Here is a 24996-nt window from a genome sequence, read left to right on the forward strand (position 1 = left end):
GAAAAATAGAACAGCCGATGTTGCCAAACATGTATTTAACGTGACACCCTGGGTTCAGGGAGTGAAAAATGAAAATGTTAAGGTTTAGAGTAAAAGTCTCCATGCTCAGCTGTCTTCTGACCCTGGGATTTCTCCTCAGCCTGACTGCCTTTAATCCTCTGCCCTGGCTTGTAAAAACCTTTCAGGCTGAAGGCATGTATTTCCCAGAGAAGTGTTCCAGCCTAATCATGCAAAAATGCCCAGCATCCCAGGAATAGCCTGTCAAGTGTGATGTGGTTCCGTGAGGCCCCGGGGAGGGTGGGGACGTTGGGGGTGGTGGTGGTGATGAGTTCTTGCTTTCCTTCACCGAGCCCTTCCCCTACAACATCCAATCCATCAGAAAACCCAGTTGACTATATCTGAGCTCTCCCATCCAGCATCATCTCTCCCATTTTATCCAGACCACCACCATTGCTCGCTCAGAAGTTTGCAGTAACCTCCCTGGTGTCTCTGCTTCTACTTTTAATCCTCCTAAAGCTATTCTGTAACAGCAAACAGAAAAATCTTTCTAAAACAAGTCTGATTCTGTTCCTTGTCCAGTTGATTAACTTTATTATTATTATTTTAATGTTTATTTATTTATTTTTTGAGAGAGAGGGATAGAAACCGAGCAGGGGAGGGGCAGAGAGAGAGAGAGGGGGGGGGGGGAGATAGAATCCCAAGCAGGCTCTGCACTGTCAGCATAGAGCCCAATGTGGGGCTGGAACTCACGAACTGTGAGATCACGACCTGAGCCGAAACCAGGAGTCGGGTGCTCAACCGACTGAGCCACCCAGGTGCCCTTCATTATTATTATTTACTTATTTTGAGAGCAATAGAAAGCATGAATGGGGGAAGGGCAGAGAGAGAAGGAGAAAGAGAGAGAGAGAATCCCAAGCAAGCTCCACACTGTCAGCGCAGAGCTGATGCAGGGCTTGAACCCATGAAACACGAGATCGTGACCTGAGCCAAAGTTGGATTCTTAACTGACTGAGCCACCCAGGTGCCCTCTTTTTTATTATTTTTTATTTTGAGTGATCTCTACACCCAACGTGGGACTCAAATTCACGACCTCAGGGTCAAGAGTCGCATGCTCCACCTTCGAAGCCAGCCAGGCGCCCTTGGTTGATTAGTTTCCTGTTGCTGCTGCAATAAGTTACCACAAATTTAGTGGCTTAAAATCATACCAATTTATTCTCTTACAGTTCTGGAGGCCAGAAGTCCAAAATGAATTACGAGAGGCTAAGATTAAGATGCTGGCAGGTCTGGTTCCTTCTGGAAGCTCTGAGGAGAAATGCATTTCTCTGCTTTTTCCAGCGTCTAGTGGAGGCCCATATTCCTTGGCTTGTGGCTCCTTCCTCCTTCTTCAAAGCACATTTATCCAATCTCTTCTGTTGCCACATCTACTGTTCTTTTTGACCCTCCTTTCTATCTCTGATAAGGACCCTTGTGTTTACATTCAGTCAATCTGGATAATCTGGGATAATCTCCCCATCTCCAGACCCTGGACTTGGTCAGATCTGCAAAGCCTCTTCTGCCATATGCAGTAATATACTCACAGGTTCAAGGAATAAGAATGTGGACATCTTTGGAGGTTCATTGTTCAGGCTACCCCACAGTGCTTAAAGCCCTCCAATGGCTTTGCATCTGAGTTAGAATAAAACCCAAGCTCCTTACCTTTAATGGGAATGCCTTCTGTGATCTAACCCATTCCTATCTGTCCCGCCCTCCCCTTGGCTCAGTTGCATAGGAACCTACTTGCTTCTCACCGTTCTTTCCACAGGCCGACTCCGTTCTTGCCTCAAAGCCTCTGCATATGCTGTTCTGTCTGCCTAAACGCTCTTTCCCCAGATCTTCATATGGCTGGCTGGCTGTTTCTTCCTTTTCAGACTTCTCCAACGTCCACTTCTCACAGAGGTCTTTCCCTGATTAATCTCTCTCACCCACTCCTCTCACCTCCCTGCAGTCCTTCACATCACTTGGGTTTACTTAATGTCACCGGGGTTTACTTACTGTTACTTTTTTTTTTTTTTAATTATTAACTTATTTACTGTCTTTCTCCTCCATCAGAATGTGAGCAAATGAGAGAAAAACACTTGCTTGTTCACTGCTATATCCCCAGGGACTGGCAAACAGTAGATCCTTGATAAATGCTTGTTAAATGGATGAATGGATGGATGATGATCAGCACATCCAATCTGGTCTTTGGGCTTCCATGTCCAGGATTCAGGCTCAGGATGGAGGTAGGTCAGACAGGCAGGAGGGTGCGACATTTAACGAGTACCTCCAGTGTGCTATTCCTTCCTTCGTGCAATTCAACATTTATTGAATACCTGCTGTATGCCGGACCTTGTGCAAATTATTTATTCATGCATTGTTTATTCAATTCAAAGAGCATTTATTGAATGCCTACTGAATGCTAGGCAATGTACATTTATCAAACATTTATTGTATACCAGCTGTCTCAAATCAGTGCCTAGGTACACAGTACTATTCGGTAAATACCTGAATCAATGAATGTCCTCAAGGAGCCCCCAGTCTTCCTGCTAAAATGGCCTGTAAATAAATAACTCTAACATACAAAGATAAGGCAGTAATGTGGGTGTGTTCAGACTGCAGAGGGGCCCCTTATCAACTTGTACTGGCAGGTACCTTTCTGAGTCTTATCTTCTTACCTGGGAACCAGCTCTTTGAAGGTCAGACAGACTCTCCTCTCATTCACTTGCATATCCATCCCCTGGGCACCCAGGAAGGACCTGGCCTGTAGCACACGCTCAGTCAGTGCCTGTTATCTGGTTACTGCTGCTTCCCCTGTGGACAGTTGTTCATTCATACACCAGGCAAGAGGGCAATAGCTGGGTCCTCGCCCTGGTGCTGCTGGCCAGGAGCCGGGAGCCTCTGACAGGCTGCCCAACCTCCGTTTGGCTTGATTTTTCCAGCAATAAATGAGGGATTAAGTCCTCCTCCTTTGGTGCAACCCCTTAACTGGACTTCTATGTAATCTATTCTTGTAAAAATTGAGGCAATGCACAGAAATTGTTAAAGACTTGGGGCACCTGGGTGGCTCAGTTGGTGAAGCTTCCCACTCTTGATTTTGGCTCGGGTCATGATCTCATGGTTCAGGAATTTAAGCCTCAAGTAGGCATCTGTGCTGACAGCGTGGAGCCTGCTTGATTCTCTCTCTCTCTCTCTCTCTCTCTCTCTCTCTCTCTCTCCCTCTTCCCCTCTGGGTGTGTGCTGTCTCTCAAAATAAATAAATAAACATTAAAAAAATAAAAAGAAATTGTTGAGACTCAAATATTCACTGCAGTCATCAGGTTTTGCCTGATCTGACACTTTCCTTCCTTCCTTCTTTCCCTTCTTTTTTAATTGTGGTAAAATACATACAACATAAAATTACCATTTTAACTATTTCATTTTATTTATTTATTTTTAAACGTTTATTTATTTATTTATTTTGAGAGAGAAAGAGAGAGTGTGTGCACGCAGGGAGAGGGACAGAGAGAGAGGGGGACAGAGGATCTGAAGTGGGCTCCACGCTGAGAGCGGTGAGCCCAAAACGGGGCTTGAACTCATGAACCGTGAGGTCATGACCTGAGCTGGAGTCCGATGCTCAACTGACTGAACCACCCCCTTTCCTTTAAGTTATCTCTACCCCCAACATGGGGCTCAATCTCATGACCCCGAGATCAAGAGTTGCGTGCTCCACTGACTGAGCCAGCCAGGTGCTCCCTTTTATTTTTAATTAATAAAAAAATTAGGTTACTTATTTGTTATCTTTTACTGGGGTCTTCTATTTGATGATCAGGTTGTTTAGAACATTTACAAAGATGACTTTAATGATATACCAATTATTTTGATAAGAAATGGCAAATACTGAGTTTGTCATAGTAAAACCGAGTCATTAAATTACTTTTTGGAGGTACTTACTGTCATGCAAAATAATGAAGACAGTGCCACTGTGGACCAGTTTAGTAATAAAGAATCATATTATGCAGTTCTAAACTTTAAAAATAGGAAATAAACATACATGTGGCTTAAAAATAATTATATATTTGGGGCGCCTGGGTGTCTCAGTTGGTTAGGCATCCGACTTCAGCTCAGGTCATGATCTCACAGTCTGTTTGAGCCCCGCGTCAGGCTCTGTGCTGACAGCTCAGAGCCTGGAGCCTGCTTCAGATTCTGTGTCTCCCTCTCTCTCTGCCCCTCCCCCGCTCATGCTCTGTTTCTCTCTGTCTCAAAAATAAATAAAAACATTTTAAAAAATAATTATATATTATTATCATGATCAACTTAAGAAACAAAAATTCACCACTTTTATAGCAGCATTATTCACAATAGCCAAAAAGTAGAAACAACTCAAATGTCAATCAGCAGATGAATGGGAAAACAAAATGTGCTATATACATACTATGGATTATTATGTAGCCTTAAAAAGGAAGGAAATTCTTTTTTTTTTTTTTTAATGTTTATTTATTTATTTAGAGAGAACGAGCAGGGGAGGGGCAGAGAGAGAGAATCCCAAGCAGGCTCCATGCTGTCAGCGCAGAGTCTGACTTGGGGCTCAATCCCACGAACCATGAGATCATGACTTGAGCTGATGTCAAGAGTTGGATGCTTAATGACTGAGCCAGCCAGGTGCCCCCAAAAAGGAGGAAATTCTAACACACGCTACAATATGAATGAACACTGAAGACATTACGCGAAATGAAATAGACCAGATACTAAAGGACAAATATGGTATTATTCCTCTTATAGGAAGTCCCTAGAGTAGACAAATTCATGGAGACAGAAAATAGAATAGTGGATGCCAGGCGCTGCCTGGAGAGGGAATTTTGGGGAGTTAGTTATTCAGTAGGTGTAGAGTTTCTGTTTGGGATTGTTATAGGCTGAAATTCCTAAAACTCATATGTTGAAACCCTGACCCCCAGCGTAATGGTGTTTGGAGGTGGAACCTTTGGGAGATGATTACGTTTACATTTTAGAGGTCAGGAGAGAGGGGCCCTCTTGATGGGATTAGTGCCCTTATAAGAGGAAGAGAGAGAAATCTCTCTCCACACACCCTCCAAGGAAAGGCATGTGAGCACACAGGGAAAAGGCGGCTGGCTACAAACCAAGAAGTGGGCTTTCACCCTTATGATTAGGATTAATGCCCTTATAAAAGAAACCGTAGAGTGCCCCCTTCCGTCATGTGAGGTTACAGTGAGGAGACCATCTGTGAGGAAGATGGCCCCCATTGGACACCAAATCTGCTAGCAACGACCTTGAACTTCCCAGCCTCCAGAGCTGTAATAAAGAAATGACTGTTGTTTAAGCCACCTGTGGATGCATTTTGTTAGAGTAGCCCAAGCTATCCAAGAGTGGGGTGAAGGAAAGATTCTAGAGTTGGATGGTAGTGATGGTTGCACAACGTGAATGTGAATATACTTAATGCCACTGAACTGTACCCTTAAAAATTAGTTAAATGAAGGGGTGCCTGGCTGGCTCGGTGGGTGGAGCAGGCGACTCTTGATCTCGGGGTTGTGGGTTTGAGCCCCACGTTGGGTGTAGAGATTACTTAAAAATATAATCTTTTGGGTGCCGTGGTGGCTCAGTCGATTGAGCAGCCGACTGAGGCTCAGGTCATGATTTCATGGTTTGTGAGTTCGAGCCCCGTGTGGGGCTTTGCACTGACAGTGTTGAGCCTGCTTCGGATTCTGTGACTCCCTCTCTCTGCCACCCCCGTGCTCATGTGCACATGCGCGCGCACTCTCTCAAGAATAAATAAGTGTTTTAAAAAAATTATGAGACTGACATGCTGCCCGTTGTGCTAAGAGGGCTGTAAACATTTTAAAAATTAAAAATAAATAAAAATAAAAATATAATCTTTAAAAAAATGACTTAGAGATGTAGAGGTGGCTCAGTTGGTTAAGCATCCGACTCTTGATCTCAGCTCAAGTCTTAATTTCAGGGTCTTGAGTTCAAGCCCTGCATTGAGCTCCAACCTGGGTGTGAAGCCTACTTAAAAAAAAATTTTTTTTTAATTAAAGATTTAAATGATAAACCCTGTGTGGTATTTGCTGCCATTAAAAAACCCTCCTCACTTCATCAGGGTATATACTAAAATTGGGACAATTCAGAGAAGATTAGCATGGTTCATGCATAAGGATGACACATGTAAACGTGTGAAGTGTTCCATATTGAAAATAACAACAACAGAGAGGTGGCTCAGTCGGTTAAATGTCTGACTTCGGCTCAGGTGATGATCTCACAGTTCATGGGTTCAAACCCCCATGTTGGGCTCTGTGCTGACAGCTCAGAGCCTGGAGCCCACTTCAGATTCTGTGTCCCCCTCTCTCTCTGCCTCTCCCCGGCTCGTGCTCTGCCTCTCTCTCTCTCTCTCTCTCAAAAATAAATAAACATTAAAAAAAAAATGACAACAACAAAAACACAGTAGCAACAACAAAACCCCTAACATCACCAGCATTTTCTCTGGAATTCTCCATGGCCTCATAACAATTTCCTCCTAACTCCCCAGAAGCAACTAGTAGCCTCAATTTTGGATTTATCTGTTATTATTCCACTGCTTTTTTATACATGTTGTCTACACTGGCTTCTTTTTGAACCTTTTATAAATAAACTTTACCTTGTACCTTCTTCTGCAACTTGCCTTTCAACTCAACATTGTTTGGCTAGTCTTCATGTGCACGTACGCAGCTATACGTCTCTTTCACTGCTGTATACTATTTGGTATTACATCACATATGTCACAGGCCTCCTCAGCTCTTCTCAGCCTGCCTTCTCAGACAATCTCCCTTGGTGACCTGTTCCATCCTGACCCTTACACGGTGACCGATTCTGTGTGGGCTCTGGCCAACTAGATTCCATCTCGGGCTTCTCCTTGTGGCAGACATGTGCAGCACTAAGGGGCGTCCGAGGTGCTTACACATGGGTAATCTCCAAGTAGGGGGGGGTTTACGCCCCATGGGGCAAACGTTGGACCAGGAGCCAGCAGATAATTCTCTTCCCTTCTTCCGACCCCCAGAACTGTCCAAGATGCTGTGGTAAATATGGCCACTCCTTGGTACCCTCATACTGACTCACCCTCTTTCCCTGTCTCACTGCCCCTTTTCCTCTCTCTTGCTTCCTCAGGACTGCATTCTCCAATAAAGGAGTACTACACTAACTTTTGGTGCAGACTGCTTTCTGAGGAACCCAAGGAAAACATTCTGCAATTTGTCCATTCTCCTGTTGATGAGCATTTGGGTTGTTTCACTGTTTTTTTGAGACTGCATACAATGCGGCTAGGGCTAACTTCCTTGTTCATGCTTCCCAGTGCACTTGTGGCTGTTTCTCTAGAATGTTCCTAGAGTTGGAATTGCAGGATCATAGGTTGTACACTCTTTCAGCTTTACCACACATTGCCCAATTAATTTCCAAAGTGCCGACTTCTATTTCCAGTTTATTTCACCCCTGTCCCTTGCCATCGGCTCACTACATTGGGATCATCCAGGCTTTCTTTCAGTTTCTTTAGTACATGGACTCCCCCATCATAAGGCCTCTACATCTGCTATTTTTTCTGCTGAGAACACTTCCCCTACCCTCAGCCTAGCCAAGACCTCTTCTTTCCACGGGGCTCAGCTCGATGTTGAGAGAAGCTCCTTGGCTTCCTCCTCAATCCAAGACCAGGTCAACCCCATCCTCTCCATGCCCACAGTCTATATGTCAGAGCCTCCTATACCTCCTTGTCATGATACACTTAGTTGCAGTGTTCCATCTGTCTGTGCAATTATTGGAACAAAGTCTGTCAACTCTGCTAAGTTTCACTAGCCTGAAAGTCATAGCCACAATGTTTGTTTGAGCTCATTGCCTTATCTCCAGCAACCAACATTGTGCCTGGCGCACAGTAGGACGTTGGTATTCTTATTATTCTAGTAGCTCTTCAATGTTCTCACTGATATTTGAGTCCAGAATGTAATTTTTCAGCATGTCTTCATATATCTAGTGTAGGCCAATATCATGACAATGTAAACACAATCTCTTTCCTTGAGGAGCTCACAGATCGAAGTCAATAAACATTAATTGAGCCTGCTAGACCCTGACATATTTGAGTGCTTAGCAATGGTTTAATTGACTTAGACATCACCTCTCATCTGAGTATTACTATAATGAATAATGATGATTACTGTTTATTGAGCACTTACTATATACCAGACACTCTACTAAATGCTTTACATTACCATCTTATCCTATCTTCACATCCTACCAGGGAGGTGCTATTATTACCTCCATTTTACAGATGAGAAAACTGAGCCTTACTTAGGAAAGCAAAGTCACTTGTACCAGATTACACAGCTAGTAAATGATGTACACAGGATTTCTCAGCTTGAGTGCCAACATCCTATCGTGATGCTAAATTTCTCCTGCCTCAATTATTCCGCTTTCAGTTAGATTCCAGAGACTGAGTGCTTAATCACAATGGTAAACTAGCGATCATTATGGGGCACTTACCAAGTGCTAATCACTTTGCATCCATCCATTCATTTATTCAACAAATATTTATTGAGAATCTCATGGGTTCAGTTCTATTTGACAGGTGTGGGGGTACAGAGGTGGACAGAAAAGATTAAAAGTGCCGCTTTGTGGAGTTGACATCCTAGTGGGAGGAGAAAAACAACAAATAAATAAAAGATCTGATAGATGGTGATCAGTGCTAGAGAAAATGAAAGCAGAAAAGGGAACGAGGTCGTGTGATGACTGGGGTTTCTGTGGTTTCATTTCATTCTCCCAAACATCTATTATTTTCCCATTGTAGAAATGATAATGAGATTAAGAGGGGTGAAGTCACTTACCCACAGGCACACAACTTACAGGCTAAGAAGTCGGGACCTTTGAAGGACTGAGGATTCTACTCTTTGCTGTGCCTCTATTGAGTGCCTAGGATTGTGGTGTTAACAAAAGGAGCATCAAACTTTCTTCTAAGAGTTTATTATCGGAGGTGGGTAAGTTGACCCAGGTGAGTGGAGGACTCACAAAACTCTGCTGAAGCGTCCTTGCCACGCCCAGGGCAGACATTAAGCATGATCCCCTGTGGGAGATGCCGACGCAGGGGCTGAAGTCAAGGCTCAGGCAGATGAATGGATTCCAGAGATCAGGAGCAGAGGTCTAAGGCCCGCTAGGTCATTCTGGGGCTGCTGTTGACCCAGAGGCACTACCAGCCCCAGCCCTGCCCCCACAGCAGGCTCTGTGCCACTCTCCCTTCCACCCAGGGTCTCCAGACTCCAGGCCATCAAGCCGGGACACCAAGTGGCTAGTGACCAGTGATAAAACCCCTGCATCGCCCTGGGGAAGCCATGCTCACATGCAAAGAGCGGCTTCCCCTCTCCCCACCCAGCATCAGCAACTCCAGGGGCCTCTCAGACCAGGGGGTTCGCAGGCCTCAGCTGCCTGCGATGACAGCTGGTTCCCTGCCCCCTGTCCCCCCTCCCCTCACCCCTCGGCCCCGCGACTCAATTTCTGCCCAGGAGATCTCATGAGATGGCCAGGCAGTCTGGGATGGAGTGGAGGAGAGCCTGGGCTTTGGAGTTAGAAAGGGGTAGAGCACCACCTCCCCAGGCACACCACCTTGTCTGTTGCACTTTCAGAGAACCTCTTAGAACTTTGTATCTTCAAAGAGGTACAGTTTAAGATTTAGTGAAGCTGAAAATAGAGATTTTATGAACCAAGCCCTAGGGACTGAGGATAAGTAGTGAACTAAGACCAAGGTCAGTCTCCTCAGAGTCTTCCATCTATGTATCTGTCTATCTATGTATCTACCTACCTATCTTAACATTTATTATTTTTGAGAGAGAGAGAGAGAGAGAGAGAGAGAGAGAGAGAGAGAGAGAGAGAGAGACAAGAGCATGAGCAGGGGAGGGGCAGAGAAAGGAGACACAGAATACAAAGCAGGCTCCAGGCTCTGAGCTGTCAGCACAGAGCCAGCCCCATGCGGGCTTGAACTCACCAACGAACTTTGAGATCATAGATCATGACCTGAGCCAAAGTTGGAAGCTTAACCGACTGAGCCATCCAGGGGCCCCGGGACATTTCCTTTAAAAGAGAGAGCCAGACAATAGACTGTTCACACATGAGTATTTTATTATAATTATGACAAGTATTCTGAATGGAAAGAGCTTTGTGCTAGGGTAAGCTGGGCAAACTTACCTGCTCTCAATTTGCAAGGGGTGGTCTCAGAGAGTCCTCTCTTTGGGTTGGGGTAAGAGCCAACTGTCCATTCCATTTCAGAGCATCCTGGCCTCACCAGGGTGAAAGGCCTGCTCTGTGCCATGAATAGGTGCTATGGGGTGAAGAGCAGGCTTTCCTACAAAGGCTGCTCTGTGTAGGAATCTAGGAGGCACTCAATAAGTAATTGGTGAATTAATGAAGTGCATTTCAAGGCGAGTTAAAAAGCCACTGACTCCATTTGCAAAGGATGTTGTAATATGGCTAACCAGGACAAGAGAAAAATCTCAGTACTGTTACTCCTAGATTTCTGGAAGGGTGAGAAATTTGGGGACTAAGGGAGGCACAGTAGGGGTGCTGGACTTCCATTAGACGGGTACTTTTTTTTTCTTTTTTTTTAAGTAGGCTCCACACCCAACATAGGGCTTGAACTCACCACCCCAAGACCAAGAGTTGCATGCTCTACTGACTGAGCCAGCCCAGGTACGCTTAGATATGTACTTTCAGAGTAGGTGTTGGCACTGTGCTAGGCAGGAGATACGTCCATGCATGAGGCAGACAGGGGCCCTACAGCCCCAGGGTTCCCAGTGTGCTGACAGCATAGGCAACACTAAGAAAATGTGATAAGTATTATGCAGGGGACAGGAAAGAGAAGATATCAAAGCTGGTTCCGAGAGGATAAGTAAGAGCTATGGAGAGGACGGCTGGCAGGAGAGACAACTCCTGGTGCACAGATCAGCAAATGCAAAGGTCTGGAGGAGAGAAAGCAGCTCTATTCAAAGAACCCAAAACAGTTGAGTGCGATCAGACTTTGAAGGCTTGTTGGGGAGAGAAGGTCGACTTCATTTTAATGAAGACACACACCATGACCGCCCTGTTACAGAACACTGGTTCATTCAATCCTCCTGTAGCTCTTATACGTTTGATATTATGACCCCCATTTTACAGATGGGATAACTGAGGCTCAGTTTGGGCACCTTGTGTGAGGTCATATAGCTCACTGGATTTGGGAATTTAGAATGTTCCTTTATGTAAATGCTTTTGTTCTAGCGGTTCCTTTTTACCCGAGGTAATGCGTGTAAAAGGTTTTTTCTGTAACAGACCCATGTCCACATGAGGCTTTTTAGTCCTCTTGCAGGGCTTCTGGCTCCATCCAGTTCAGCCTGCAGCATTCAGGGAGCCCAGGAAGGGGCAGTAATGAAAGCCAAAAGGCCCAATGGCCTCTCTTAAAATTCCCCTGTGTCTATTCTGGTTCCCTCTCTGGGGGCACCTCCAGATATTATCTTCTGCTAAATAGAGAGTTTGATTCTCAGAAGTTCCAAGACGTGGGAGGTTTTAAAAAAAAAATTGGCAAAGTCAACAACTACAAAAACCCCTGCAGCAGGCTGAGCACAAAGAGTTTGAGTTTTGAACAAAGGGCAGGGTGAGACCCGAAAGTAAATGCTGACACATCCTCTCTCCAGCTGTGAACTGGGGGGTCTGAGGGCTGCTGCAAAGGTCATCGGTCTCTACATCTTTGGGGCAGGAAATGCAATTCAATCCTCTCAGTGACTGATTGCTCTGCAAGATTAATGGAATTGGCTCCAACACTGGTCGCTGTTCTGACAGCACAAAAAGTGAATCAGACTTCTCCCTTCCCCTCTCGTCCCACTAAGCAAGGTCAGCTGATTCCCAATTTTAAAAGTTCAAAACTTTTCTCCAGGAAATTTGTCCCAGGGTGTTCCTTTGTGGGGCGAAACTCTACCTGCTGGGCTGAGATCCAAAACGGACACTTGAAGTTCCGGGGAATCTTTCTAGGCTTTTCACCCGTCCCTACTTCATCTTTCAAAATAAAATTGATGTTAAGGGCAAGATCATCCCTGAAAGGGTTAACTGCCAGCCGGGCTGTCAGGCCCTCAGGGATTGGCAACCAACGACGATTTAGCATGATGAAGTAATGCTTGGAGTTTGATTTCCATTGGTTACTACACTTGTCCGTCAATCCAAAGATGCAAGTTTTGAAAGTATCTTTGAACTTTTAGGACTCGCCTCCTGGAGTTAACCCCTTAATTAACTCACCTGTTATTTCCAAGTTTCCTTCAGATCCTCGCTCAGGCAGATGTAGAACTCTCGCAAAGTCTTCCCCAAATGCCCAAAGCCAGACGCTCAGGCTGTATGTAAGCTGCCCTGATACTTCAATCTACACGGGACTGGTGGGGGGGAAAAAAAAGAAAAAAGAGGAAAGGTCTTTGGGAACTCCACTCACTTGAACAGAAAAAGTACAGTATGCTGTTCCCCAAAGTATTTTTTAAATTGCGAAAGCAATACAAAATATGACAAAAATCCAGGATTTGGCAAAGTAGGAGGTGGATACGCAAGTCCTTGTTATATTTGGTATATTTATCTTCTATGCCTTTTTGTTTAAAATGTTTGATAAATTTACAAGGGCAAATAATATATGAGATAGTCCCTATATCACTCCCTCAAAGTTTTCTCCCCCCTTGGAAGTGATCAAACGTAATGGCTTGTTGCTCCATTCAAGCTCTTTCTTCTTCTTTTTTAACTTAAATGGGATCATAGCATATATGATATCCTGACTTTTTTATTTCTTAACCAATCTTGAACTGTTTCTGAATCACGACATTCAGATTTACTTCATCCTTAGCTAATATTGTAGAATGATGCAGTTCTCCAGACAATATATGGAAAGATCTCCAGATCATATTAAATGCAAAAGGAAAGAGGACAATAGGTAATATTTATGTGACATAATAATAATAATAATAATAACAATAACAATAACAACAGAAAAAGTATATATAGAAGTGTGTAAATGCATAAACTATTTCTGCTAGGATACCCAAGAAGACATGCTAACAAGTTTTCTGGGGATGGGAGTATGGACAGGAGAAACTGGGTAGATGGGTGGGGGTGGGGGAGAAAGACTTAAAGCCATTTAAAAAAATTATTTTATTTTTAAGTAATCTCTACACCCAACATGGGGCTCGAATTCATAACCCTGAGATCAAGAGTCACATGCTCCACCCCCCAGAGCCAGCCAGGTACCCTTAGACTTGAAGCAATTTTAAAACAGTTGTTATTAAAAATTTTTTTTGAATGTTTATTTTTGAGAGAAAGAGAAAGAAACAGAGCGTGAGTGGGTGAGGGGTGGAGACAGGGGGAGACACAGAATCTGAAGCAGGCTCCAGGCTCTGAGCTGTCAGCACAGAGCCCAACGTGGGGCTCGAACCCACAATCTGCAAGATCCTGACCTGAGCTGAAGTCAGATGCTTAACTGAATGAGCCACCCAGGTGCCCCCAAACAATTTTTAGATTGTGGAATATTTCATAAGTACAATCACATTTGTAAAATTTTAAAGAATACACTCAGGTGTTCACCATCCATATTAAGAAAAAGGAAATCACCAGCACTTCTCCCTGTTCAGAGTTGAGTCTCTTCCTGCATTTTGTGTTAATCACTCATTTGCTTTTATTTATGCCTTACTGCTTATGTATATATGCCTAAACAATTATTTATTTGGCTTAGATTTGCCAGATTTTGAACTTTATTGTCTTAAAAGATGAACAAAATGAAACTCCTGGGGCACCTGGGGGGCTCAGTCCAACTCTTGATTTCGGCTCGGGTCATGATCTCATGGTTTGTGGGACTGAGCCCCATGTCGGGCTCTGCCCTGACAGTGTGGAACCTGCTTGGGATTTTCTCTCTCCTTTTCCCTCAAAATAAATAAATAAACTAAAAAAAAAAAAAAAAAAAAAAAATGAAAGTCCTGCCTGAGTAGGTATTATGGATACTACAACACAGAAAGTGAAATTGAATCTGTAAGATCTCAAATCAGGCAACTCTAATGCATACATGTGGTAAAAATGAAACGCTGTACCAAAGAATACATTTTCTGCTCTTTTCCAGGTTCTTCCCCCATTTTTGGATTATATTTATTTCCAAAGAAAATCCTGTATATACGAAAGAATAAATGTAGATACAGATTTGTTCCCTTTGGTTGACCTAGTGGTCAGCACAATTTGGTATTCCATATCTCATTGTTTCATGTTTAGGATGTCATGAAATCCTCCCACATCAGTATATGTAGAACTACTTTGTTCTTCTTAATGTTTTGATAACATTTCATTGCACAGAAAAATGGTCCAAGGATTATTTAATCCGCTCCCTTAGATCATATTCAGTCTTTTTCTTTTAAAAATTTTTTAATGTTTATTTTTGAGAGAGAGAGAATGCAAGAGCGAGAGCGCAGTGGGGGAGGGACAGAGAGAGACACACACACAGAATCCCAAGCAGGCTCCAGGCTCTGAGCTGCCAGCACAGAGCCCAACGTGGGGCTCGAACTCAGGAGCTGTGAGATCATGACCTAAGCTGAAGTCGGAAGCTTAACCAACTGAGCCACCCAGGCGCTCCATATTCAGTCCTTTTCTGTTGCAAACAGGGTTACAATGGATTGCATCTTTGTGTTCCTGTCTATCAGCATGATACATATCAGGAAGTGGTTACCCATTTCTAAGGCTTCCTGCCCCATCACCAATTATCTGTCCTTGAGAAGTTTATTTGTCAGATCTGGGCAGGTGGGACAATCTTCTACCCAACTGGCATCCCCAGGCAGGCACGCAGAGTGACTGGTTGAAGGGCTAACACTCCAAACATTCACATTGTACCAGATGGCCCCTTTTAGGAAACCTTTGCAGACATCCCTTGTCCTCTTCCCCCACCTCATCATTCCAATAGTTCATTTTCTCAGGGTCCCTTCGTTCATTCCACAAATATTTCCAGAAGGTTGATTATGGAGACCCAGTGCCAAATCAGAGTGTGAGGCAGCTTGGTAGGTGAGTTAAGACAAATTCTGGAAAACACTAAGATTGCACAGTCCAATAATGATAGACACAGCTACATACATACAGCTATTTATATTTTAATTAAAATTAAAAAATAATTTAACATTCACTTCCTCAATCTCACTACCTACATTTCAAGTGCTCAGTAGCCACATGTGGCTAGAGGCTGCTGTATTGGACAGCGCAGACATAGAATATTTCCATGACCATGTCCTAGGGGACAGCCCTGCAGAGAGGTATAGTAAATGGTAAAGGCTGTGAGCTCCGGATTCCTATAAGCCCTGGATGCAAATCTTGTCTCTGTTATTTTATAGCTGTAAAATTTGGGCAAGTAACCATAAAGGTGGCAAATTCTAGACTCCCTCTTATTAGGGTTTAGATGAGGATTCAAAGAAATAGCAACTGTGAGTACCTTTGCTTAAAGACATAGTAAGCATTCAAAAATCAGGAGTTCTTATAAAATCATGTATGAGTGTGAAAACAGCTTCAGTTTCTAACAGTTTGAAAATCTAAATTCTGGGGATTCCTAACTCCCTTTGGAGCTGTCTGTCCACTCCCTGTGCAGCCTGGAGTATGTCTACAATCAGAGCTGGTTCTTCTGTATCCCCTCTGTCTTGAAGCACAGAGCTGCTCAATCAACCTTTGATGAATGAAGAAATGAATGAATGAGGCCAACACAGCCAGGATTTGACTGGGCCCTTTGTAAGAATGAGAAGGAGGGTCCGGGAAGTCATTATTACTAAGTTTCAAATACAACTGGCCTGCTCTTTTTTTCCTGCAAGAAAAAGTACTTCTCTTGGAGAAGCACCTTAATCTTCCCTTCCCTCTCTCACCTACCTCCGGCTCCTCTGGGACAATTAGCCAACACCAGGAGCTCAAGGGTCTTGGCCCTTCCCCCTTTGGCCCAAAATAACCTCCTCCCCCACTTTGAGCAAATGCCTGGAATTCTTTCAAGGGGAGGACAAAGCCTTTCATCTGCCAATTACTGATAAAGGGAAAATGCAAATATCGCTGGGGAAGGTGATCCATCAAGGACCCAACATTTATTGAGTGACCACTTAGGACCAGGCGGTAGGGTAGGCTTTCTGGGGGAGTCCAAGGGGAACAAACCCAGGCTGGCCCATTCTTCTTTCTGGTCTGTAGTTTCCTTATGGTTTGTAAAGGGAAGGGATTAAATTAGGTGACTACTCAACCCCTTTCCATTCTGACAGGCGAGGACCTCCCCTTTGGGGTGATATATGGACTTAACTGTTTTTGCAGTGAGGTGCCTGCCATCGGATCTTTTCCTGACACCAGCCTTTGGGGACACCATGAGGCCACATGGGGAGAGAGAGAAGGGTCTATGGGAGGAAAGGAGAATCAGGATCAAGCATTCTATTTCACTTTTACCTTATTGCACTTAACTTCCTTTTCTTGACCCTCCAGCCCAGACACCCTCCTTTGAACATGTTCATTTCATTATGTGGGAGCAAGGAAGGTGGTCAATATCCAAAAAACCATGCGATGGCGGAACCAGGCTCTGGTTTGAGCCCCGCCAACTACATTTACAAGCTTGTGAGCTTGGGTGAGTGGTTTTGCCTTTCTGAGACTCAGTTTTTCTTTGTAATGTGAGGAATAACCAGACTATTACCCTTCAAGGGGTCTTGTGTGAAAGAGAAGCAGATAAATTGGTTCCTGGTTCTTGACAGGGGCTGAAGGCTAACCCCTTCTCACTCACACTGAGCTAACCTGGGCGATTTCAGTCTGGAAACAAATTTTGATATTTGCCATCTAGTGGACTGGGATTAAAACAAACTTCAAAGAGCAGTTTTTGGGGGTGGGTAGAAAAGAATATAGAAAGCTAGGACAGGAAACTTTAAGGTGAGTGAGGGGGAAGCTATCTCTTAGGGTGACCAATCCAGGGCTGATAGTTCACATCCGATCTCTGATGGGGAAGCCACTTCCTCTCCACACCTCTCTGTCTGAATGGAGTGTTGACTGGGGACCATATGGGGGCAGAGGAAATCATCCAGATTGATAATTTCTCTGAGCCTCAGTTTTTCAAAACTACTTGCTCCAACTATCCTACAGGGGCTAATGGCAGAAATAAAAAATATGGGAAGTTTTGTTTTTTTGTTTTTTTTTTTGTCAAAGCCTGCTATGAGCATCTGTAATGTTCCTTTATTGTAGCTCTGGTGCCATGTGGTTATCTCCTCCTGATCGTTACCCCAAAGATCAGGCCTAGTTGGGCTAGAGGAATGTTTAGGGCCAGCTTTTCTCATCATCAAAGTCTAACTGACTATTACTGTTCATAATGGAATTACAGGACAGCACATTTAGGATTACAGTTTTGGGGGTGGCCATGGCCAACCAGGTATATTGACAGAAAGCAGGAGAGTGCCAGTACCTCTGCCAAGAATCCCTACAGGATTAATCGAGGGGCTCCCCAAGTTCCCCACGCCCCATCCCAGAGCTTTCCACCGACTTTTCTCTTATAATCGGCCAATGAGGGCTTACCCTTCGCCTGCTTGCCAGCTGCGTTAGGAGGCGCCAGATCCGATTCTCTCGGTATTTCACTCCTGAGCATCTATTTCCTTCTCTTGGCGAGCGCAGGGACCTTTAAAAACTGTCCAACTTGTGTTCCAGGGCTCGTCGCCTAGTAAAGGACTCCACAGACGCGAGCAGGATGAATGAATGAAATGCAACGTCTTCCGGTCAACTCGGGTCTGAAAAGGCTCTGGTCTGGCTGTTATTTCCTGTACCTGCGTGTGTGGGTCCGTATCTTTGAGTCCGGGAGTTTAAAAGTTATGCAGTCCGTACAGGTATGGAGCTGCGCTAATTTCTTCCTGAGCCCCCAAATGCCTCCTCCACATGGCAGGTCCGCATATGGGGGTCTGGAGAGGATCTCACCCCCGGCACCACCCCCCCAAAAAAAAAGACATGCAGCAGAAAAAACAATTATATATACAAAGCTCTTTGAATTTGGGTCGGCCACGTAGGTAATGGGGTGGGGTGGATGAAGGAAGAGGAAGAGGGGTGACCCGTGGGGGCCGTGGGCAATGGGGGCAGGAATTGAGGTGGGGGGTCGTTTTGGGGGGTGCCAGGCCTCGGGGGCTTTCTAGCCAGCAAGCTCGGCTTGCATTTCCGCGCCTCCCGCTGAGGCCAGCCGTGCAAATCTGCACCTCCCTCCCCACCCCCTCCTCCTTCCCTCCCTCCCTGCCCCGCCATCTCCGGGATGCGCCCGCCGCCTGCAACTCAGCCCTCCAAAAGTCAGCTCTGCACACAACTCCCGGGCGGCGGCGGCGCCTGCGTGCAAGGCGCACTCGTGACCCAACAACAAAACAGCGATGCCAGGGCGCTAACGGCGCCCGGTGCCTCCCGGGCGCCCTCCCCGCCCCTCACCTCCTCGGGCAGCCGCCCCCGCCCCCCCCATCCCGGGCCGACTGCCCCCTCCACTAGCCCGGCCGCGGGCTCAGAGCGCGATCGGCAACAATGTTTACGTTCCGGGGATTATGACGTCGACGCCTCCCCCCCCACAACTGCTGAAAATGGTTTCCTAGGACTTTGCAAACGGATCTGCTTAAGTGTTGGTGCAAAACTTTGTAGATCTCGGCTCTGGCTTGCTTTATTTATTTATTTTTTGGTTTGTTTTCTTTGGTCTTCCCTCCTTCCCCCCTCCGCCAAAATGCAGGGGGCAGGAGTGTTGACAATTAATTGGTGAACTCTCCTAAAAAAATGGAGGCAGAGAAAGACTCTGGAAGAAGATTGGTGTGTAGCTTTTTTTTTTTTTTTTCCAAATCTGTATCTGGTAATGATAGATCTATTTTTTTTTGTTGTTGTTGTTTCTTGCTGCCTTTTCTTTCCTTTTCTGTATTTTGCAAGAGGACCGGAAAAAAATATAATAAATTGCATGCAAAAGGAAGCAAGCAGCTTACTCCTCCAGTCCCTTGTGAGGCTCAGAGTCTCAGACACTTAAGTGGGGAGGTGGTAGAGGGGAAAGGCGTGGAGAGGGACTGAGCGGGCTCGGGGTTCGCCCGGAATCTGGGGGGCTGCAGGGCCCGGCGCTGGGCGGTCGAGGGAGGAGGCAGGGGATGCGGGGAGTGGTGGGGGAGTCTCCTTAGGAAGTGAGTGTGCGCGCGCGCTTGTGGGGAGATGAGGCAGCTGCTGGTGCGTTTTGGGGTCTACGATGGGAGCTTTGTGGCGGGCCGTCTGCCTCTCCCCCTCCCAAGCCCCGACCTCCCCCTCCACCTCTTCTTCTAGCATTGGCGGGCGGTCGGCGGGGGTGGCTGGGGTCTCAGCCCTTCCATTTCAGCTTTCCAGCTTCCCGAGTAGCTCGGGGGCGGCTCCAGTCTTAGAAATGCCGCCGGCCCCCGGTTCCGGCTTCCCGGCTCTGTCGCCGCGGCCGCCCGGGCTGCTGTTAGCGCCGAGCGGGGCGCTGCGGCGGCTCCTCCCGGGGCCTACAAATGCCCCGCCAGCCCGTGCGCGGAGCCCCCTTCGCGGGTTACATAACCAGGCTCCCGGCCGAGTGGGCAAAACTCAACACCTATCGGGGGTGGGGTGGGGCCAAGGGAGAGCCCCCCAGATGTCCTTTCCATGGCCTCCAAAGATGCAGGAGGGGAGTGCCCTGTACAGGGCACAGCCGGTCCCCGGGGGTGCGGGCCCCTCTCGTTATCCCGGTTTTCAGCATCTTTGGCATTTGCGCAAAGTTGCTCGGGTCGCAGTGGTGGGGTGCGGGGGGCGCGCGACTCCTGCACCTGCTTGAGCTGGGCCTAGGGTAAGAGACGACCCCCAGTCCCCCCAATAATGCCTCGGGCTCTCTGGTTTGGGTCCCTGCAGCGCCCGATTGACCGCCAGAGATACGACGAGAACGAGGACTTGTCGGACGTGGAGGAGATCGTCAGCGTCCGCGGCTTCAGCCTGGAGGAGAAGCTGCGCAGTCAGCTGTACCAGGGGGACTTCGTGCACGCCATGGAGGGCAAAGGTGAGGCGCCCCCTCCTCGGGCCGCGCTCCGCGCCGCGGGCCGAGCGCACGTGGGGAGGGAGCTGCCGGTGGCTGGGTTCGTATTTCGCGCCCGCGTCCCCCATTCCAGGGGATCCGGTGACGAAACGAGGCCGAGCACTGGGGGGGTGGGGTGGGGTGGCGAAGGAGGAGGGCAGGCGGGAACGGGAGCCGGGCGTGGGCCTAGACCCGGCCCGCGCCCACAGTGGGCCCCAGGGTGGGCAGAGCCAGGGGACTGGTGGTCAGAGGGACCTGGGGACTGACGGGTGGGCCGAGGGAGGGCGGGTGCGCGGCATTCTACCCCTCCCAGAGCCAGCTCAGCTCCTTGTAGCTGCGTGAGGTGCGGCTGCCTGTCTGGGAGAGGGGCTGGGGTGTCCCAGGGACATTGTGATGAGAGTCCCCCTAGGCCCGAAGCCTCCCAAACCCCGTCCTATTTCGGGCCGTGCCGGTTAGGAGCTGGTGCTGGGGATGCTCTGGTTGCTGAATGATGCCTCCTCAGCCCCTGGGATCTGCAGAACCCCATAACCTTCTGGTCTCTGCCAGATTTGAGCAGAGGCTGGGTCAGTTCAGAGCTGTTGTCTGGAGCCCCCAGTTATGCTTGAGGCCTCTGGCCCTTCAGCCTTGACAGTTTGAAGTGGGGACTGGGGGTAAGAGAGTTCTACCCCCTCAGGCTTCAGGCTGAGATCCCTGACCACCGGAGTTTGAAGTGAAAACTTGGGGTAGCCCTCTGGGGAACCAAGTCTCTTCTCAGACTAAGACTTCGAGAGTTCTGTCCCTTGTAGGCCCTGCCAGTCTAGAGGAGAAGTTGGGGAAGCCTCTGGGGTTTTGGGGTGCCACCCCTAGATCTTCACGGCCTGAGTTTCTCCCTGGCTCTAGTATTAGAAAGGTGTCTGTGGTGTCCCGCCAAGGTTGGGGTGATGCTTTAGCTTGGTCTGAGACTTCCAGAGGCCCTGTGTGGCCTCTGGCTCTGCCTGTGGGGTTGGGGCTTTGGAGATACCCCTGCCTACCTAGGTATTTCCCTATGCTCTCTGGGGTTTCTAAGTTTGGTTTTTTCCTCTCAGATACTCAAGTTTCTTTTATAATACACCATTTCCATTTTGTTGCCCCCCCCCCCCCCATCCACCTTGGAAAACCCTTCCATCCCTCAGTGAGCTGATAACAGGGGAAAGGCCTCCCCCTCCAGGTTCTGGTTGAGTGGCTGGGGCTGTAGGTTAGCCCTCAGATGAGACAGTCCTGGCTTTGCATTTTTGAAGTTTCTCCTTTGTGCCCACTGCTTCCTGGGGTTCAGTGGTAGGGGGTAGTTGTTGGGGGAGGGAAGAAGAACTTTCTTCCAGCCTGCCAAGTCTTAAGAGCATTGCATATGCAGGCAGACAGTCTGGGGGGGGGGGGGCGGGGGGGTGGAGAACTAGTCTCAACTACATTTAAATTTCCTTAGCACAAATGGGATTTTAATTCCTCTCGTTTCCTTCTCATTTTGAGTTTGGTGAATCCTATGAGAAAAGGACATGCAAACTCTTCCTAGTTATTTGTGAGGAATTCTCAGCCCCAAATCTGAGTGTTTTCTCAAGCTCTTTTGAGGAAGTTGAAGCTGAGGGGGGGGGGGGGGTGTTGGAGCTGGGTTTTGGGTGTGGGCGTGTAGGGGGTGGATTCCAGCTAGGGAGAGTCCTTAAATCTGCTGTCCAGGCTCTTTTCAAAGGAGAGGGTCCTTGCGTTTTGGTAGTTAATTCGGATCTGGCCCCAAAATTCGAGGGAGGAGCTGAGAAACAGAAGGAGCCCTTAGCCTGGATTCAAAGTAGAAGCTTCTTAAACTTCTCTGCCTTTAAATCCTTAGGAATCCCCATTCACTGTGAGCCCCTGGGGATCTGAGCTGCTAAGGTCAGGGCTTTCCCCAGCTCTGGTTTTGTTCTCTCCCTCTGCTCTGAGCAGGGTTGCCTTGGCCTCCTCCCCCACCAGGCTGCCCTGGTGAACCGTTTGCCTGGGGCAGGGGCTTCAGTGGCCTGTGATCTCTCTTCTGACTGGCCAGGGAGGGCTTGTGCCCTTGTGGAGTGCCTTGGTTCACCTGAGGCTTTGGGGATGTGATGGTTTATCTCCGCTTCCCTCAACTCCCTATTTAGGGATAGGGAAGGTTGGGTCAGATCCCCTGGTTTTGGAACTCGAAGAACATAGAAACTAAGGCCTCCTTCATTCTCCAGGGCTTTCGTCAAGGGTTTTGGGGTCTACGCTAGACAAACCCGGGACAGAAAACTACCTTGTGAATTTTCTTTGGGCCTCAGTGTGCCCTCTTCACACAGCCTTCACCTGGGGAGCATTCTGCTCTGTTACCCAGTTGAAGCAAGTATTGTGATAGCTGCAGCAGAATTTCACTATTAAGACAACAAAGCTGTGCCCAGTTCTCTAGTTATTTTGGCACCAAATACACAGTTTCCAGGGAAACCAGCTTCCCCCCCCCCTCCCCTTCACTATGCAGGATATTACAATAAGATCTTCCCTGATGCTCAGCTACAATGAGAACTCTCCTCCCAGCCTCCTCTCTGGGGCTTCAGATCCTCCCAGGTGGTATTCTTCAATTTTGCACTGCCTTTACTTTCTGAGCTCAGCTTGGGGTGCGTTTCTCTGTCCCTCTTTCTCAGCGATCTGGGGCCTTTTTCTGTGCGGGGCCCTTTCATGAGTCTCCCTCCCCACCCTCCCTGGCCTTGGGCTGCTCATTGACAAGTTCTGACCCGTGGGGCATGCAGGGAATGACTGAGTAGGCAGAGGAGCTGATAGTTGGCCTGGCTTCTCCTGGGCTGTGCCTGCTCCATTTCCTTGTCATTTTACGGGGAGCTTTGCCCTAGAGCTGGTGCCTGCATCGAATATAACCATGTCTTTCCTCTGACCAACTGATCGTGGTTCATTTGCTCCCTCATGACTTAACCAACCTGTTTTAATTCCAATATCCAAACAGATTTCAACTATGAGTACGTGCAGAGAGAAGCTCTCAGGGTTCCCCTGATATTTCGAGAAAAGGATGGACTGGGGATTAAGTAAGTTGCTGAAACTAATTGCTTCTTCCCATGTCTCACTCCCTTACAGTTTATAGTTTGGGATGGATTTCCTGAGCCCTTCTCCCCACCTCTCATCACAGAGAAGGATCTTTCTTCACTACCTGGGGATAGAATCTCTTTGTTCAAGGCCTGACAAAGGGGAAAAACTCTCCAAAGACTGATCTTTTTCAGGGAATTTGGGCAGAGACGACAGAGGGTACTTGAACAGTGTTCACTTCTTTCCCTGACCCATCACAGTTAACGTCCAGTGACTTTCTAAAGAGAACATAGTACTCCCCAAATTAGGAAACTGAGGCAGGGCCTGAGCTGTGAAGGGATTGGCCAGTCTCTAACTCCAGAGGCAGGGTACCTAGATACATATTTTTCTACTCTGGACTCCCACTACATGGGAAATTGGTCCTTTTCTGTGGAGGGCATGTTTCCTAGGTTGCCAGGCTCCTTGCCTCCTCTTTCTCTGCCCCAGCACCTGCCTCCCCAACAGTGTGTTGTTTGGTTTCCCTTCTCTTTGAGATCTGTCAGAGCTTCAGGTGGGGTGGGGGAGATATCTGACATCAGGGAGGAAGGCTGGAAGAACAGGTTTCCGCCCCTTGGGCTGGGGTGGAGAGGAGGCTGTGGGTGGCATCCCAGCTTGCCTCCCTCTCCAGCATCTACTGCCAGGCTCGCTCAAGAGTCTCATTTCCAGGGTGGAAATCAAACCTCTGGTGTCACTGTGAATTAATAGTGAATGTCAACACAGTCATTATGGCCTATGTTACCAAATGCCCGGAATTGGAATGATGTGTGTCTTTTTTTTTCCCCCTTTGAACTTAAAGGGATCCCTCCAACCCTCCATAGAGCTCCTTTTTATGGAGATTGTTTGCTAGGGGAAGAGACAAAGAGAGGGCTGCTGACCCTAAAAGAAAGCAGGTGTTTGAATGCCTAGCTCTAGGACTTACCTTTGACACCACAATTCAGTCTTCCCCTGAAAAGTGGGGTGGACAGTGGATGTCTCATCCACTTTTCTGTGGCAGTGCTGAATTCCTACTGGGGAGAGTGAGGGGGTTTGGTTTGCCTACTGGAGTGAGGAAAGGGCTCGATGGTTGGAGAGTGACCCTCTCTGGGGGCACTCACTGGTCTATCCCCCTCCCTCTGGATTATCTCATTCTGGGTTCCCCAACTGAGAGCCAGGGAACCCTCTTGGAAGAATGGTTTCCCCCTGCCCCCGAGTTGGGTCTAACTCTGTTGTTTCTGGCTTCTCAGCAAATATCTGTGCTTCTCTTTTTCCAGGATGCCTGACCCTGATTTCACAGTCCGAGATGTCAAACTCCTAGTGGGTAAGTTGCTCACTGTGTGTGCAGCTCAGAGATGCCGAAGTTGGGGGGGGTGGGGAGGGACAAGAGGCAGAGGTCTTCGCCACCCTCCTGTTTAGATTTTTAACTGCCTCTGAAAAGAAAGTCCCCGTGGGAGGAGGCAGGAGCAGGTGTGAGCTGCAGCCGTCTCATTCCGGAGAACAGGTCAGATTGCAAAGTCGTAAGAAGCTGTGTGAGAGGGTGTCGGCCAGCGCACAGTTTTATGAGGGCTTATTTGGACCCTAGCCTCCATCACAACACAATCTTAGATCTCTCCTCTGCATTGTTTGGGGCTTGCTGGGTAAACACTGGGTGCTTTGTGACCCCTGAAAGACTTTCAGACTTTGGAGGGGAGGGATCCTGCGTCCTGCTTCCTCAGGGTTCTAGACAGGTCTAGGGTGGGGTTTGCCACTGAGTACCCAGCATATGCTTATTACTCCCCGAGCACCTGCCGAGTATGCTCTGCAGAGTGATCACTTAGTGCTCCAGACTCCTGACCTGGCGTTTCAGATGTTACAGGACGTCCTTCCGTAAATCCGTTCTTTCCAGAAGTGTTTCTCAAGTAGCTCCTTCATGGCAGGCAAGT

At 47.5% G+C, this 24996-nt stretch overlaps 1 protein-coding gene, 1 long non-coding RNA gene and 1 other non-coding gene across 10 annotated transcripts in view; 2 read left to right on the forward strand and 1 right to left on the reverse strand.

The window, feature by feature from the left end:
- Positions 1–24996, forward strand: part of KDM2B (lysine demethylase 2B) — a 153173-nt gene that overhangs the window by 8325 nt on the left and 119852 nt on the right. For 2 of the 8 annotated variants that reach the window (XM_053901986.1, XM_053901987.1), the window contains exons 1-4: positions 18275–18625; positions 19876–20020; positions 22983–23061; positions 24349–24395. In XM_053901986.1, the coding sequence (XP_053757961.1) occupies positions 18275–18625; positions 19876–20020; positions 22983–23061; positions 24349–24395 (622 nt within the window). Of the gene's footprint in view, positions 1–17729; positions 17862–18274; positions 18808–19116; positions 19207–19381; positions 19565–19875; positions 20021–22982; positions 23062–24348; positions 24396–24996 lie in introns of those variants that run through there. The other 6 variants (XM_053901989.1, XM_053901992.1, XM_053901990.1 and 3 more) reach the window with 6 other exon arrangements.
- Positions 6091–6202, forward strand: LOC128777184 (U6 spliceosomal RNA). The gene has a single exon (XR_008422370.1). It is a non-coding gene; the product is annotated as a U6 spliceosomal RNA (small nuclear RNA).
- Positions 6583–17692, reverse strand: LOC109277684 (uncharacterized). The gene is made up of 4 exons (XR_002085277.2): positions 17557–17692; positions 12277–12407; positions 10001–10086; positions 6583–8653 (listed from the first exon to the last, which is right to left on the reverse strand). It is a non-coding gene; the product is annotated as an uncharacterized LOC109277684 (long non-coding RNA).

This window comes from Panthera pardus, unplaced genomic scaffold (assembly GCF_024362965.1).
Source record: "Panthera pardus isolate Hobbes unplaced genomic scaffold, ASM2436296v1 HiC_scaffold_15, whole genome shotgun sequence".
NCBI classification, from domain to species: Eukaryota; Metazoa; Chordata; class Mammalia; order Carnivora; family Felidae; genus Panthera; species Panthera pardus.